The sequence below is a fragment of the Pleurodeles waltl genome, chromosome 6 (genome assembly GCF_031143425.1).
Source record: "Pleurodeles waltl isolate 20211129_DDA chromosome 6, aPleWal1.hap1.20221129, whole genome shotgun sequence".
NCBI classification, from domain to species: domain Eukaryota; kingdom Metazoa; phylum Chordata; class Amphibia; order Caudata; family Salamandridae; genus Pleurodeles; species Pleurodeles waltl.
In genome coordinates, this window is record NC_090445.1 from 116,962,935 (window position 1) to 116,980,907 (window position 17,973).

At 41.4% G+C, this 17,973-nt stretch overlaps 1 protein-coding gene across 3 annotated transcripts in view; it reads left to right on the forward strand.

Annotated features, from left to right (window-relative positions):
- SRCIN1 (SRC kinase signaling inhibitor 1) overlaps window positions 1-17,973 on the forward strand; it is a 758,648-nt gene that overhangs the window by 719,501 nt on the left and 21,174 nt on the right. For all 3 annotated transcript variants that reach the window (XM_069237488.1, XM_069237489.1, XM_069237490.1), the window contains 2 exons: window positions 1,923-3,377; window positions 6,776-6,919. In XM_069237488.1, the coding sequence (XP_069093589.1) occupies window positions 1,923-3,377; window positions 6,776-6,919 (1,599 nt within the window). The remainder of the gene's footprint in view (window positions 1-1,922; window positions 3,378-6,775; window positions 6,920-17,973) is intronic.

Consider the following 17,973-nt stretch of genomic DNA (forward strand, 5'->3'; position numbering starts at 1 on the left):
CACCCACCTCCCCGGGAGCCTGTAGCAATTCGGAAGTTAGCTTCAACTTTGTATATTTGTATATATATTATTTTAGCCTTAAATAGGTACATACTTAGTCACTCCATTGCATGGGCACTATTACTACAACACAACTCCTACCTCACCCTCTTCGGGGAAAACAATCGAAGATGGAGTCGACGCCCATGCGCAATGGAGACAAAAGGAGGAGTCACTCGGTCCCGTGACTCGAAAGACTTCTTCGAAGAAAAACAACTTGTAACACTCCGACCCAACACCAGATGGCGAGCTATGCAGAACATGTGAATCTCCAGCGACTGATGCCACGAACAGATGTACACTGGGTAAGTGACATTTTCATTTCTGCCCGCTGACCTAGTGGGTAACAGGCTACAGCATTGTCTCTGGCTCGTAATCGAGCCAGCAGCAATGCTGTAGCCAGCAGGTTGCACCAGCATCTTCACAATGTTCACTGTATGCAAAGCAGGCAGTGAACATTGTTAAGGTGCTGGGCAGGGGGACCCCGGCACCCCTTGTGGGCCCCTGTTCTGTGTCAGCCTTTCAGTGGCAGTGTTACCACCATGAAAAGGATGGCGGAGAACGAGGTCGTAATCCGCAAGGCAGCGCTGGCGGATTAGGATATCCACCACTGCCAGACCCCTAGGATCCAAGGTCCTGGCACAGCTGGCGGGGTTATGATGTGACGATCGGACCAACAGTGTGGCGGTCATATGACCGCCACTCTCGTAATGAGGGCCAAAGTATCTGCAGAGAGAAAAGTATCAATTATAAGAAAAAATGTATGTACTTTTTCAAACTTTCATCTTTAGAATATTTTCTTAAATAAGTGTGAAACAGAAATATTGCCCCATTGGAACTAATAATAGAACATCTACACCCAATAGGACAAGATTTTTGTACACAGTATTTAGGAAACAATATTTATGTCATAAGATATTTCTGTATACTGTATTCTGACTTTACTGGTTCTGATTTATATGGTGCTGCCTCTGTAGATTTTTTTTATGTTTGCCCACTTTCTCTCTCTGCCCTCAAATCTTCAAGTTCACTTTTGGTAGATTAAGTTCTAGGAACTAAAGGAGTCTGAAAGGAAGGCTCATGTGTTTACTGGCAGCCATTATATCTTGTCACTGTGACTGTATTTTAAATGTAATTTTTCATAAACAGAAATTTATGAAGGAGCTATAAGGAATCAGTGGGCAGTTTATGCACATGCAGTTGCCGTGTCACTGATTGTTCACCTTGTAGTCAAGTAGATCAACTCTTTGAAATTTTGAAATATCTTTAGTTTTAGAGGGTAACTCATCAGCATCCAATGCATTGTGTTCTTGCATGCTAATTTATGTAACCAATCATGTTCCACCTTCAACAGGAAAGTTATTTTATATAACGTGCACAAAAAAAGGAATCTAATGAAAATTCAGGATTTCATTTCTATAACTGCTATTGAAAGACTTCTGTAGTATGAGTACATAATGATGCAGTTAGGCGTACAAGTATATTACTCCTTGATCCCTACCAGGCACCAAGTTAGTGATTCAGCTAAGTATTTCAAAATGTGTGCAGTCATCCCTGATGGAGTGCCATCGTTACAGGTCTGCAATATTTCCATTTTCTGTAAGATTGCAACTGTTCTTTCTGAAACATGTGTAATATTATCCAACCTTGGATACGCATGAGCTCCTAATAAATTTGGCACGAGTATGTCTCTGGGTTATAGCCTCAATGTTCTACGATGTAGTGCCTACTAAAGGCTATCCTAACACTTCTCTCTGACTAAAATTAATTGGATTTCAGAGTTCAAAATACACTTGAAAACATAATTCATTTTAGATTTTCGATGGTAAACATTCAGTCTCCAGTTCTGCTAATGCTTGTTTTTTTTATTATTTTTTGCTTAGGATTTGGAATCCTTACAATCTCATCACAGAGGAACGTTTTGTCTCCCTCAGATTGTGTTAACTGAATGGGTTTCAGACCAGTTGTCACCCAGTGAGCCAGACATTGAGTTAATCAATGATCCTGTGTGCATAAAAAAGGCAAAGCCAAAAGGTCCGAAGGAAGAAATGTCTGCCAACCCATGTTCAGGTTCTGAGCTAATACATAACATGTTCCAAAATAAAAACTCTCAACAGTTGGATCTCAAGTCAGGCAGTTATGAAAAAGAGATACGGTTCCCTTATGACATACATGGGTCACCTCTACCCAGCCTCTGCAAGGAGTCATCAATAGATAGAGGATGTTGTCCCTCAGTTCAGTACATTGAGGCATCTGAGCAAAATATTGATGATTTATTAATAAAAAATAAGGTTGACAGCCCCGTCGGTGATATTGTAGCATTTATCATCACAATGACCATGGTTCAGGCACTGTCAAGGAAGGAGGTTCAGGAGTTATTAAAAACAGAAGGTCAAAATGTTTCCACTGTGAACATTGATATCACACGGGGGCTGGATAGTGCAGAAATTAGAACTCAAGAACTTTTTGTACATTTGGACAGCAAACCTCTCCTGGCCATTTTTGAAGAACCACTGGAGCTTAGCATTGCCTACAAAGTTCTGTTATCTGTTCTCGAAGTGGATCAAGAATGTAGGCCATCAGAAGAGCTTCACAGGGAGGTGGATAATCCTGAAACCCATATTGTCAGCTTGAAGGAGGATCATTCCGCTTGTGCAGACGTAGATGGTGGTTATTTGAAACCAACAAGAGGGGATCCTTTAGAAGACATTGGTGGGCCTCTCAGTCACAAACAACCAGTGCCAAAACCAAGAACATTTCAAGGAAAGGACCTGAAGATATTTGTGCCCAAACCATGCAGATTACGGGTCTCGAAAGTACTGCACAGCACTTTATCACAAGCCATCCAGTCCGAAGCAGTCTCCTCCAGGAAGATGATGAATGTCCTCACTGAGCAAGATAAGGTTTTGCAGAAAAATGAAACCTACAATTTGCCACTCTCAGAGGAGATTAAAGAGATATTCTCAGAACCGACAACAACATCTGAACCCTGCACAACAGCAGCAAGTAGTGAAATAGGCACTACATATAAAAGGCTAGATAGTCTTGAAGATACTATCCGGGCCCTTGAACTCACACTTAGTGAAATAAGTGATTACCACTTGTCTGACTATGCATCTTCCCTCAGATATCAAGGCTCACAGCTAATGGGCATATTAACACCTGATGTTAGAGGTTCAGAGGATTTAAACATGCAGAATGTGTCCGAAAACAGAAGGGTGTCTGATGAGCATCTTCCTCCGAAGACCCCACAAGGAAACATCAACAACTCGAAGATGGAGTCTTCCGTGAAGACAAAACCACCACTTCTGCCCAAGCCTAATATCACTCCTTCCCAGGTGTTTTTCCACTTTACCTTTTCCTGTACCTTTTCCTGTTCTTTTAACTCACCTACAACTCCACTTTTGTTCTACCAGATACTTTTTCCTCCTTAGATTCAGGTTTAAATTATTTATTCAGTGAGTGAATTGCAAGGTTTAAAACTAATGGTCCAATTGGAACTAAGAGTATCCTCTTTGTAACACCCTCTTTAATAGGAGCAGCTATGCTGTCTGTCATGGTGAAGCACCCACTGGATGTTTTATTCCTTGCTTTTATTGTATATGTTTCACCAGCATGGGATTCTTGACTGAATCTGCTGCTTTTAAAATCCTCCCCTGCAGAAAAGGAATCATGCAACAATTTGCTTAATTTTCTATTTTCGAATCATTCATTTCTTCCAAATGATGACTTGCCTCATAGTACCATGGCTAGCGGTCACTGCCCTATTACAGTAGATGGCAGCCTCATAACTCCTGTGTAGGAGGAGGCCCTTAAATACTTATTGTGATGCATTATGCAACAACTTATTATGTACAGTGACACTCTTTGGAAACGGAGTGTGCTTAGATTATATGAATATTGCATACTCTAACCGAGAACTGTTTGTTCAGAGTCAGCATCACCGTGACCACAACGTGAAAATGTCTAAAAATGTTATAGTGATTTTATAAACTATTTGTAATTCCCCCACCTTTCATCAGATCCTGAACAATGCTGTGGACAATTGCCTATCAAAACAGAACAAGGAATTTTGGTATTCATTGGCCAGGTCCTGACAGCAGGCTATTTGTTACTGGAAACATTAAAGGTCTCAAGTGTAGATCTGAGATTAGAAAGCTTTATATGACTTAATCTTAAAGTCTCCATTTAAAACACAGGGGCATCTATTCCCCCCCCCCCCCAGCTGTGCGCTAGTCCTTTCTCAGATGAAGATGGAGGAAGTCTCTCTCACAGCAGCACCTGGATGGCAACCCAAGACTCTCCTAGCATACAGTGCACATACTTTCTCTTGTCTTTCTTACTCTTGTATATCAAACTGTACTTTAATAAACGTTTCTTATTCTGTCAACTCCTTAAGTGCCTCGTGCCTATTGTTTCTCTGGCTTTTATCCTTTATTTGGTCTTCCATATCTCAAATAAAAGGCAAGAAGAAGTGTGTTTTTTTCTGCTGTAGCGTTGCTATTTTTTATTTTCCAGTGAGTAATTTAGCTGTAAACTTGCTTGAGTCAGAGTTGTAACTCACTAGTAAGTTAAATCTACTGGTTTAACCAAAGAATTGGGTGTATTGTTACTGGTGAGTCTCACACTATTTTGGTAAAAATCCCTCTATGTGAAGCAATCTGTACTTCGGAATTCTGCTTCTTCACATGCCTAAAAAGTCTCTTACGCTTGTGTACATGCCGCAAAACGCCCCTATGCAGAACAGATACCATAGAGGCACCCATGCTTATATAAATGGATATCTTGGATGCCCCCTGCACATACTATATGAAGATTATGGTTTAAACTACCTAGTTATAAAACACATTTTCAGAATGTCTCATCCTCACTCAAAAAAACATCCACAAAAGAGCAGACCCCCTGTCCATGCTTAAGTAAATCTGTAAAAGCATAGTTAGGTTAATTCAGAAGTTTCAAAGACCACTTCCCGTACCTGTGCTATAGATTGCCACACAAAATAGGATTTCCCCATAAGCCATTCCACACAGCTCACTCTTCCTCAAGCACACCAATAATCAGGTGGTCCAGAAAATTGCTACTCACTATGAAATGACCCTAAAGACCTCCTCCCACAGTGAGATTTCCTTTAAGGCCCATAACAATGCATGTCTAAATGCCTCAGTGCACAATCTAGTGCCCCAGAGACCACCACCCACAACCAGATATGCCTAGAAACTTCCACCCCAAAATAACATACTTCTTAAAGTTAAAAAGAGCATTACCCTAAAAAGAGCCATCTACGGTAGGCTAGGTCCACCAGTAGTCACATACTTGTGTAGAATGACATTCACAATAACATTCTATTTATTTATTAATCAGATGGTTCTGTAGACCACCAGACTTATTTAGATGGCTCTAGAGATCACCTTCCATTATAAGATGTCCCTTTGAATTTCTGTCGACAAGTTCTTATTCTTCTAAAAGCACGGCCTAATCAGAGGGTTGGTTTCAAAGTCCAACACCTTTGATCAGATGGCCATAGAGACAACCACCTATAAAAAGACACACCAAACATATGCCTCCTATTATGTAATAATTCTAAACACTTTTGTTCATAATAACGTAGTGCTGACACCCAGAGCCTATAATCAAAGGGCCCTTAGGAACACCACTCATAAAAAAATGCCCTTAAGATTGCCACCTGTAAATGAATGGTTCAGAATGCCAACATTGTTAATCAGGTAGCCCTAAAGGCTGCCACACATAATCATGTCTTCCTGATGACCATAAACAGATGCTCCAAAAGATAGTCACTTCTTCTAATTTGCCCTAAAGGCTGTCATTTTTCATTCATTGACAACCACCCATCAACAAATGGCTCTAAAGAACGACATCAACAACAGGTGCAACCAAAGTTTGCACTACATAATTATATGGCTCTGATTGCTGCCACTTACGTTTAGTCCTCTAGACTGCCACCTTTCTTCATTCTTTCCTCTTCTCTGGTACGGGCTGCAGAGGTTGTGGTGTGCTACCAAAGCTCTAGAAAACATGGTTGTTTTACCCGTATCTTTAGTCTTGTTATTGTTTCCTGTGTTTCGTGAATTCGCCATAAAATAACACAGTTGAAGGTTAGAACTCTAAAGCCCTTCACCCATAATCAGATCATTTAAAAGACTATCCCCTATGGTCATATAGATTTAAATACCATCACTAGCGCACACAAAATCTTAGACTGCTTCTTGTGATTAGATGGGCGTAGCTACTGCAGCCTGTATACCTAGACGATCCTAAAGATTGCCAACCCTAAGTGCATGTTTCTAAATACCATATAGTGACTCTAGGGGCCAGCATTCATTTTCACACGGTTCTAAATATTGTCACCGATAATAAACACCCTAGTGTATAACACTCTACTCGGCAGGTTTCTAAATATTGCCACCAATTTCCTGTTCCCTAAAAGTTTCCACATATAAACACATCTTGAAAGAACCCCATTCTCTCCTGTCTGAACATATGGCATCGGGGCATAAACACTGTCATCCAGTTTGTGAAATGCCACATGGATAGTCGGATTGTTAAAAGAATATGGCATGTATACATTAAAGAGATGTTATTCATACATACTCGGGAACAGTGGCAGCAGTACAGTCTTCCACACCTTGCACAAGCTTGCTGCAGCCTACACCAAGAATTAGAGATTAAAGTCATGTTTTAAAGTTCTGTTTCTAACAGTTTCCTTTTTTTCTGGTAGAGTGGTGGCGTGTCTATACCAGCGATGAAGATGGTAAACCCAGCAGCATCACGACTGAAGGCTGTTCAGCAGCAGGGAAGTCCTGACAAGAGCAAGCACATAAAGCAGAGAATGGAGTACATGCGGATCCAGGGGCAGCAGCAGGTAGTTTATCTGTAGAGTAGGTGCCCCCCTTTAACCATAGGGTCTAGTTGAGTGACAGTGTTTTTTTCTTTTTAATGGGAGGAACAAACTGGGGTGGGATGGGAGGGGAAAGCAGAAATCAGGTAACTTTTCCAGTGTCACAACTCAAAGGTCCCATAAATCATTGTCTAGGAATATAAATCTCGAGACTTGCTTCCATCTTTTCCCAAAGAGTGCTTAGGACATTTTTGATGGGCATGTGTAAACACAGCACTAGAAACCTGTTTCCCTCCTAGAAATTATAAAGATGTAATTACCATGACGTGTTACAATGTACCTTTAGACGTAGAAGTCGGTGTTTTCCATGTAGTTTGTGCTGGAACTGGTCCATCTCTTCAGTAGAGAGCCCTTGCCCTAAGACCAGATTTGCAGACTATTCTCTGCCTGGTTAGCCAGTACATTTTTCTGAATAGTGTCGAAATCTTTCAAGGTTATGTTACCTTAACTTAAGCCTCACCTAATCCCCTTTTATTTCACTTGGGGGGAGGTGGGTGGTGGTGGGAGAGGGAAGTATCATTTTCCTCATTTTTCTGCATGTTGACATCATTTAAGTTCTGTACTTATTGCTCATCCAATCCTTATCAGTTGAGCTTAAGGCCTCGCTGTCGCCCAGTCTTACTGCAGGTTATTAGGATGTTCAAATCGTTCCATTGTTCAATCTCAAAACATCCCAAAGGAAGATTACAACCTATCATTTGGCCAATCTCTAAACCTATTGCTAGAATTATATAGCATTACCCCTCATTCATTCTCATAGCATATCACTGATATATCAAGGCCCATATTTCCTCACCCCAGTCTTTCCTGTACTGTGTTAACGCGTATTCCTTTGCATTTCTAGTTGATGTCACTGGAAGTTTACAATCCCAATACATGTAATTTATTCAGTCTCAGTACCTCTTGGTAGAACAGCCTTTAACTCATTCTATCACAATTCACGTCACTGGCATCTTTTGGCCGATCCCATTTTCTAGCCTAAAAATTAACACCTATTCTTAAAACTACAGGTTGCTGTATTTTGTAGTGTGTGTATGTGTTCATATGAGACTTCAGTATGTTACCCATCTAGGTATCATACAACTGCAGGACATTTCACATACCAGTAAGGTCGATTACCCATACATTTTCTGTGCACTCTAAGGCATATCCCTTAATCATGGCACATGCCATCAGGATTGTTGGAAATGTACCTCATCTAAGCCCTGTGTCTGCCACCATCTTACTGGTATGCTGTCCACTTCCATCTTTGCTGTGTGGTCTATGCAGCCTATCTACAGAGATCATTTTTCCCCAGCTCAAACCAGGCCAAAAATTAAAAATTCTGGGTTGCCATCTGTCCACAGCTTCTGGCTTCTCTAACTTCCATATACCCAGTCTCACAATGCAGTCAAGAGTAAAGGCCATTTTGCTGTGCTCAGGCACATTCCAATAATTTGTGCCCCTCTTGGAAACTCTTCCTTTGTTCTCATTTGTTTCCAAGAGTTAGTGTCTTCTTTTCATGATCTGATTTTATGTGCATTTGCAGGTATAACTCAGGAGCTTATTTGTGAGTTAATGACATTTGGTTGTTAGTCTTGCATGGTTCTTAAGGGTTTCTCCAGTTCAAGCCCTTTGGAAGATTACACAGGGGTCAGGGGCATAGGCTTGTTGGGTCCTTGCTTCAGCGTTGTTTAACAAGCCCTATGTGTTGTACTCCTGGCCTTACTTTTTCCATATGGTCTACCTGTGCCTTATTTGCTCCTTGACCTCCTGTATGCATCTCCTCTGAGGTGGAGCCCTCAGCCCTCCAATCGTCCCCTCACTGTGTCTTAACATTAAGCTTTGGGTTAGTGTCACCATTGCCAGCCTGAACGATTTCATCATGAGTCTACTCACTCTTCTGCTGCTGCCTGTGGGTTGGCCTTATGGTCTTAGGCCCATAGTAGTTTTTATCCCCAAGTGCTTCTCGAGCTTTTTAGCGTCTAGGACCTCCTCTGTGCCTCTACCGCTCTATCCACTGGTTGTCTTTAAGGCCTATTATTAGTGTTGTTTCCACCTGAGGAGCCCCCGAACCTCATTTAGCCTTGCTAGTTTTGGGTGATGACTTGCAGGCCTTGCTGATCCTTGCTCACTCTGCCTTCTGGTATCATCCTTGTCAAGCTTACTAATGTTTTGTCTGGTGGTACCCTCCAGTGCCTTAGGGTATTTCTTATTCAAACATTGCATCTATAAATCTTGGATCAGTACATTGAGGAATACTTCTCAAGCCATATGACAGAGAGCAATTATCAGCAGGCTTAAGCAGTCTTAACAGGTGACAGGTTATCACCAAGCACACGATAAACATTAAGTTATAAGGAATATGCTGAAAAGAATAGCCTAAGTGTCATCCTATGGTATTCGAGCGTCAGAGATCCAACTGTTCATCCTATCTGGGTAACATGGAACTTTTTGTAGAAATAAACAGGTATAAATCCTTGAGACTAAAACAAGTATTGAAATTGCTCCAGACACTTTAGTGTTCCTTCTTTTGTGGAAGGGTGAGCAGTAGGGCTTCCCAGACTTAAAGCGGCTTGTACTTAATAAGGTCCGGCAAATCCTGCAACGGAAGGGGTAGATATAAGTAGAGATTTCAAAGAAGATTGCTAGAATCGCCTAGGAATCTATTTTAGAAATTTTAGCACTAAGCATATCAAATCATATTTAATGTGTTTCTTGATGGGAAGCTACAGCACAGACCACAAAAACCTAGGGAGATGTGCTTGAACCTATCAACACATGATTGTAAATTAGGCCTGACCCAAATCTTAGACATGCCTTTAAGTGAGTGGACGTCTCAAGAAAATGTTTCCATGACATAGTGAAAACTGTTTAAAAAAAAAAAAAAGCAACACTGGTACAACCAAAGTCTCTTCTATTTTTCGAGGACTTACAGAGAGATTTAGAGATCAGCTGTATGCCCACCCTCTGCTTCAGAGGTCAAATCCGCACTGACTTAACTACCCATTAATTATAAGGATGCTACTTAGAAGTGTAGGAAAAACCAACATAGCATTTACCTCCCACCGCCTGCCAGTTCCATCAGACAGGAGTAGCTTGTGTTCACCAAAACTGACAGATGCATATTTTTACATAATAAGATCCTAATTCATAGTTCAAAAACTAAAGTATGCCCGCCAGTGTGCTGAATTCTGGAACACTTTTACTGGCTCTGCACCATACATTTCAGTGGTATAAAACTACCATTTTTAAATGCAGAAACTAATACTGAGCTGCAACCGAAAGCCAAATGTTCCTAGTTGCATATTTTTATATTAAAAACAAATGATAAATTAACATTTGAAATTAACGTAATTAGCGCTGCAAGATAACTCTAACCCTGTAGCCTAAACGGTCAAAAACGTGAAGAAAAAAATAATGCATAGGTAGGCATATAGGCAGCAGCCATGCAAAACTGAAACTACAGTGAAACTAGAACACTCTCCTTTAAGGAGACGGTAGCTTCCACATTCAATCTTGCTTTGTATATGCAGTTGCTCCAGATATGTATACTGACTCATGTGAGGAGGTTCCCAGGACAAATAGAGATCAGTACCCTTGTTCTGAGAAAGATTTCTCTAACGCTTTGGTTTCATTCAACATTTTACCATCGAGGAATGCTTCTTTCGGCTTTTTCCTGCCTATTCTACCTTTTTCCATCAGGCATGTCACCCCTGTCAAATGAAATAGTTGTGGGAAATAAAAGGGCTGTCATTGATCCACATGGATTTTGTTTGGCGTTTCTACAGTTCCCATGTAGAAGAGGAAGGAGGTGCTCTTTTTGTCAGAAAACGCCCAAGAGGACACCATGAATATATCCATCTGAGAGGACTACTAGAAGCTGTCATAAAGTATGTAAGCACATACGAGCAGCCAGTAAAGGGACTTCCTATAGTGGGACAGAGCTCTCTTTGTCCCCTAGGATACAGAGTGAGATAAAAGGAAAAGAGCAGTTTTAACAGACATTGCCTATCCGTTCACAGGTAGCACTCGTGTACGGCTTCAGACATTGCAGTCAAAGTCTGATGCGCTTCCTTCACGTTCACCTTTGCAAAGAGATGCAGCTGTGAACACAGCGTTGAAGTGATTTCATCACTCGACGTTGAGAGGAAATTCGATGTTAATGTTGTGAGTCAGATTGCCATTTTATTTCTCGCCATTTGACATGAACGTATTTATTGCTGACACAAGTCTTTTGCATATTATAGGAGACTGACAGAGAAAAGATTGTCATCCTCCTCTCTATTTCAATTTCTTTGTGAGCTGTGGCCATTGTGTTGACAAAGTGAGACTTGGAATTCTGTAACCAACTGTGTGAGTTGGAGGCAGGTGGCTTGGCATGGCTGATAGTTGTATGACCCCTGTTTTAAACGTATAACCTTTTCTTTGTGCTGAGCTAAAATGATCTTTGCACTAAAGTCAGATAACACAGGCTTTCCAGGAGACTGGCAGAAGGGCACTATGTGCTGCCTTTGCAGGATTCACTGTGATGAGTAGCCTGGACCATGTAGGTCCTAGCCCTTAGTTCAGCCTAAGTGCATTTTTCTAGGTACCTGCGATCCGTGTATACATCATTGTGCTTAAGTCCTCACCTTGATTGCATCTCAGTACTTGCCACTGAAATATTAGGAGCTATCTCTCATTTGCTGCCCTCAGAGATGGCAGGCTGTAGTAAGGATTGTTTTATCAAGGTATTTTATAAATCAATCAGTCATCCTGTTTTTGGACATTTCACTGGTCGATTACGTTATATCACTTTTCCAGTCCATTATGTTTAAACAAAGACCCTTGCATCATTCCCAGTCTGGAGATCACCAAAATTCACTGCCCATCTCTCATCCAATCCCAGTACAGGTTGCCCGGGTTTTAAAGACTCTTTCTCATTTATTCGTAATACCTGTCACCTCCTTTGCTGGAAAGATTACAGCCTGGTCATCCACTGCCACTGCTCGCCACTATAAATTACAGTTTATAAATCTTTCTATGCCACAAAAGGGTTGCAGTCAGTCCCTCATCCAGTCCTATCACCAGGTCACTGGAAAGCTACATCATACCCCTCAAGTCCCAGTACACTTCACAAGGCCTTTAAAGTTTAACATTCGGCCACAGTGCCTTTTTCCAGGACGTTAAAGCTTAACTTACATATAATTCCCAGCACATACCACTTGAAGGTCCAACCATGTGGGTTTTGGCCTGTTTTTCAATCAGTAGCAGTGTGTTTGAAAGGCTTCAACTCTGTCTATTCCAGTCATATAGTTTCTTTTCATTTCCAGCTAGAAGGCCCTTCCCTATAATATTTTTTAGCCATAAAACCCTGATGCATTGAAAATTCCTACCGTAATAGCCAAAGTACCCTCCAGCAAAAACATTAACTTAAAGCTATGATGATCGTATTATGAGTGTCAGAGTGCTTTGAATGCCTTGTATTAGGAGTAGCGTAGTGAAACAAATATCTTTTTGGCCATCATCCGGAGGATGGATTTGAAAGACTACTTTAGGTGTTGCAGTATCTGTCACAGGACAGTTGCAATGCCATTTAAACGTCCTAATCTTGCATAAAAACTAGTCATCAGGAAATAACTTTACAGAGCCCTCATTTCTACTTCTTGAACATGTTCAACATGCCCCTTTGTGTTCTTTTCTGTTAACTGATCAGAAAGTGGATATTTAATTCAGAAGTGGTAACTCCGCCTGGTACACTGCAACTGTCTAGGGTACAAATAAGTAAATGTTTGACTGATTAATAATGTGCACCCTTTTAGTTTATCAACTCCTACTTGTATTAGCTTTCAGTGGATGCTTGTGACATGGAGGAGGCCGCATTAGTTGTCAAAGAAAGGAGATTGGGGTGGAAATTCTTGGGGTGGAGATTCTAGGTCAGTGGTGGAAGAGAAGTAAGAGGAGTATGTCCTAAAAATAGCTAGCTTGGGTTGGAGAGTGATGTGCATCGATGGTGTGTCTGAGTACATGTGGAACGAGGCTTATGTTTTCAGCCATTTTCACTCGCTTGTTCCTCCCAACATTAACAGTGCTCGCTGTGGTTGTCCAGCTTACTGAGGCAACAAGGCAAGGTAAACTGAAGCCACTTCCACCTTTAATGGCTCCCACCTGTTCCCCTCCTGCGCTATCAGCTCCTACCAAGCACCATGCCTCCCTTGTGTATGCCATTCTGTTGTGTTTGCAAAACGTCTTCCAGCACACGTGGCCTATCCATTCTTTATAGCCACACAGGCCCAAAGGCAGCTGCCCAAAGACTTCCTGTTGGCTGGGATGTCACTTCATACATTGCAACTGGTTTTCACTTACTCATATCCACCTTACAGCTTCTACAAAAAAGTACCAGCACACACACACTATTAGTTTGACATGAATACACATTACAACTGGCAGCTGACCCAGACTTTGAGAATAAAATGTTTGGAGAGTAAGGTGATCGGGCCATCTTACCCGTTGTAATTGGCTCTTCAAAGGATTCATAAAGCACAGGTGCCACATGTCCAGCCAGAGCGAGGCCTATGGGAACAGAGGACTCCACAAACTAAATAGTGAGGTATTGCACCTCGGGAGTTTGCCCGCATATAAACTTCTCTTAGAAGTCCCCACTACTTGCTAGTATATTTGAAGCTGTTTTTAGAAGCTTTGACTGACTTCTGCTTCCCGCTGGTTCATGTGTGGTGTACAGGAAATGGAAATTAGTTCCTCTAAATAAAGTGCTCCAAGTTGTGGTAGCAGTTAGTGTTTACCAGATCTCGTTATGCAGACAGACGCCTTAACATAGCTGTCCTAGGGTAGAGGTGGCTGGAGATTCGTGCAGGAATAATCTCCTTCTTTTCATCCAACATATTTCTGCAGTTCTTTCCTGCACTGTTTGCTGGAAGCTCTGTAGGCTGTTTTAGTGATTAGGCAATGCCCCTGGCTGTTTACTGGACTTCATGCACACGTGAGTGCAGCTCTTCCCGTCGGTGTTTGCAGGGGTATACCGTCGCCCTCCTTCTGTTCGGTTTTTACTAGGAGTTCATTTCAACTCTCACAGCGATGGAATATTGTCTTCATTTACTGGAGGTTCTTTCTTACAGGGCAGACATTTCTTTCGTTGCTTACTGGAGTTTGTGGAGACTGTTATTGTGTCGAAGACAATGTCCTCTGGCTTGTGTAATGTTGTCTCTGTCAGATCTTGGTTTCTGCCGCTGGATGCACTTATGGTTTCCGGGGCTCTTGTCGGGTTTCACAGGGCAGCTGACAGCGCTATTTTTTTTAATCTGATGAGGGGGTCTAGGTTTTTATCATTGTATGCCCTGTTTATTTTTAATATATGTCAGTACAGGAGGCAGCATATCTCCCTGGACCGGGCATAGTGACAGGCTTTGTTTCATATATGCATTCTTGCCGTATCTCATACATTTAAAAGTTGTAACTCCTACTGTATCCAGTGGTGTTCCTAGTAAAGATGCTGGTGGTGTCGCCTATTATATTTTATCCTTGTTTCAGCTGGCTCCGCCGGGGTTTCAGCAGTCTCTCAAAGCGTGGGAGAGTGCCCTCAATTTTACACAATAAGCTGTTCTGTCCTTGCTGTACATCAACAGTGTATCCGATCTGGGCGGCTCAGAGATTTCTCAGGGCAGGTTGTGATGTCGATTATGTAAATTATTGTATTGTATAAAATACAATTACAATAAGTTGTGTGTTGCTGTAGATTCTGCAAGCTGTCATCATGTTGGAAACCTTCCCCTCAGTTGTATTCAATATCAGTATCAGTGTTTCCTGTAAGATTCTACTACACTCCAGTTTAGCAACTCTCCGGTGCTGTTTTTTTTATTTTAAAGGCTGGAACAACTGTCTCCTGTTGTCTGTTTGTGAGGTTCGTTTTGGATTGTTTATTTGTGTAGACTGGGCCCTACATTTTAACTGATGTACTTGTTTTATTTTTATTTATTTTTTCATACAAGCGCTACATACTGGTGACGGTATCCTCATATATACTCGCTCTGTGTTCTTACCGCGCCTCACATCCTAGAAAACAGTGTCTTAGATTATTTAATTCATCACTGAAGTATCTCACATTGATTTGCTCGTGTATGGTGCCTGTTTCTAGGATTTCTGCAGGATCTTATAAAGCTGGAGACAGCATAGTAATAAGTGTTTGTCCATCATGATAACCTAATTAATATTCAGTGCCTACCTACATGCGGTTTATCTGGACACTCTTTTCAAAGAGAAATAACTTTTTCCAAAAACATTTTTTAAATCTTTGCCTCTATGAAGAGAACAGTTTTTTTAGTGATTTAAATTACTAATCAATACGAGCTCGAAGCATTTAGGTTTAATAAACCGCATTTAACCCTCATTTTTCAAATGAAAAGGAACACAAACAAATGGGCTTAGGTATGCAGAAACACTACTGCAAAGGAAGTACACTGTGTTACTTTAAAATAAGTGTTCCAGAGCCAGCACTGTAGTATGATGTGTCTCCGAGTTAATTTTTCTCCTTTTCAACCTGGGGAACCCCAGACCCTGGGCTTATGATTTTCATTAAAAAACAGAATCACATTTTGAAGCAGATATTCGCTTCATTTTACCTTAAGCACATGGCTTCTGTTGTTTCTGTTTCGTGGCTTCTTCAGCTGTATCTTCTGTTGCCTTTCCATCTCGGTTTGATAAATGTCCCTATTGTGATAGTGAAAAGGTCACAAAAGTTTGAATAAAAAGAGCCACAAAATGATGACTATAAGTTGTAGTTATTCCTTCCTTAGGGACGTTTTGTTATGAGCTTCGTATAGGAGGCCTAAATATAGAGGCAGCTCACTAGCTTACTAAGGTGAGCCCACTTAATAAGCACACCATCTCTTGAAGAGAAGTACTGTTCATGTTGATCAGGGATGCCAACCAAGCACAAGGGCTTTGGGGAGCACTGACTCTACCTTGACCTTGTATGGACTTGTGTGACAGCAGTGGTTTGATGTCAAAGAGCATGTCACCGACAGCCAACTTCAGGACATGCTTGACGCTCAGGTTACCTTCCTTGAAGCATTTGTCATCTAGATTCCCAAATAGAACATAGAACCCCTTAAAGTAAATCAGAGAAGATTCTCTTTATATTTCCGATTCCAGTTCTTCTATGTATTCCTCTGGGATGTATTCCAGGACCAGTCCCTTCAAGAATGTGGGGCCATTAATTGAAACGAAGGTCCCAGTCCATGAAAAGGAGCATAATACAGCTATTCTCCTAGCTGCTCAGTAGGAGAATAAAGGAAACCATCAGTGACATTCTTCTACATATAGAAAAGAGAACTTTCCTTAGAGGGGTACCGAAGTACTGGTCCAATATCAAGTTGAAGCAGGCACTTCTTGCTATGTCCATAATCAATCTGATCAAAGATTTCTCGAGTGGATGACATAACCACCTTTTCAGTTATGATATTACAGGTGCTGACATCCCTTTTTATACGGTTCCCGATAAAAAGGTAGGACTACGTTTTAGGGTGGCAGAAGTTTAGAATGAGAGATCTGAGTCTGTCTTCACCATTATGAGCTGTTAACCCAATTACTAGCTTGCTCACAGTGTCTCACCAGAACCCACAACCTTCCCAGGGTAACAGATGACTACAGCAACCTCAACTTAACACTTTGACTCCCAAGGGAATTGTGGAAACAGATCTTACCCTTTTGTTGGTTTAATTATGCATGCCCAGGATAAAAACACAAGAAAGATGTTAATAAAGGTTTTCAAACATTTATTGAAACAACCATATTCTTGCATAAAGAGAATGAGCTGCAAGATGATACAAAGTATTGTAATCAGTGTTACTAACAATGTTGAAAAGAATAAACAGTCCAACCATGATAATCTTACATCTTTATCTTCCTACCTAATACTGTCTGCGAACTGAGAGCATAGCGGCTGTACCCTCTGCTGATCTAGGAGTATAGCCTGAGTCCCCCATGTCTGGAGAGCTGAGCCAAGGAGCCAATGTAGAGTAGAGTTGGCACTGCTTCTTTGCAAGATGGAAGATCAGCAGAGCTGCAGGTCGAACACAGGATTTGTTCCAGGAAAGTAGTGGCCGTAGTGCTCCCCTAGCCCCTTGCTGCGGTGCACTGTTCATCAAAACAAAACATAGATGCACAGCTCTGATGCAATGATATGTTCGAAGCCGTCTTCGAATTTGCAAGGCAAACACTAGTATATCTTGTTCTGTGTTCCTAGCCTTGAACAGAGTGTACAGAATACATGTCGAGAAAGGCTAGCTAAAAACAAACAGCATTTACAATGTATTGTCGGAATAATATTGTACAAGCAAAAAGTGAGTAAATTGTCCTTGCTAAAAGCAATGTCAGCCAAAAGCGTATAAAAGATAAAACTTAGCTAAAATGGAGAACCAACATGGGCCCAAGAAAGCCTCACAACACCTTCCCCTTGGCCATGAAAAGACACGCTTCTCAATAAAACCATGCTAAAAAGGAATAAAATGTTCACCTCAACAAGCAAAGCAAACAAGCCTTTAAGAATATGCTGTTTAAAAACATAAAATTAATTAAGGCAATTTGATAAAACAAGGTCCAAATTGTAAAAATCAAAGGAGGCTCCCAAAAGGTAATCCGTGTTATCATTGTCAATGGGATCCAAGATGGAATTCCCATGCACAGACGACGTGCCTCACCAAGCAAAGCGAAGGAACAAACATGGTCATTCCCCCTCAACTGGTGCCAAGGTTGTCGCATCCTGTATTGTGCCCGAAGTAGAAGAGCCAGTGATAAGGGATCCGGAGGCCGCAGCATCCATTTCCAAAGTAAAGAATGGCCTATAGAAGCAGTCATGAACCAGTGGCAGTCTCATGGGACAACACCAGAAATTAAATTTCAGCAGGCACATCTGCAGGTCCATGACTGTAGATTGTACCCATTGCATTGCAAGACAGCTGTTGAGTGCATACTCAAAAGGGCACCACAGACAGCGGAACACTGGCTACACACAATAGAATCACACTGACCAAAAAGTCAGG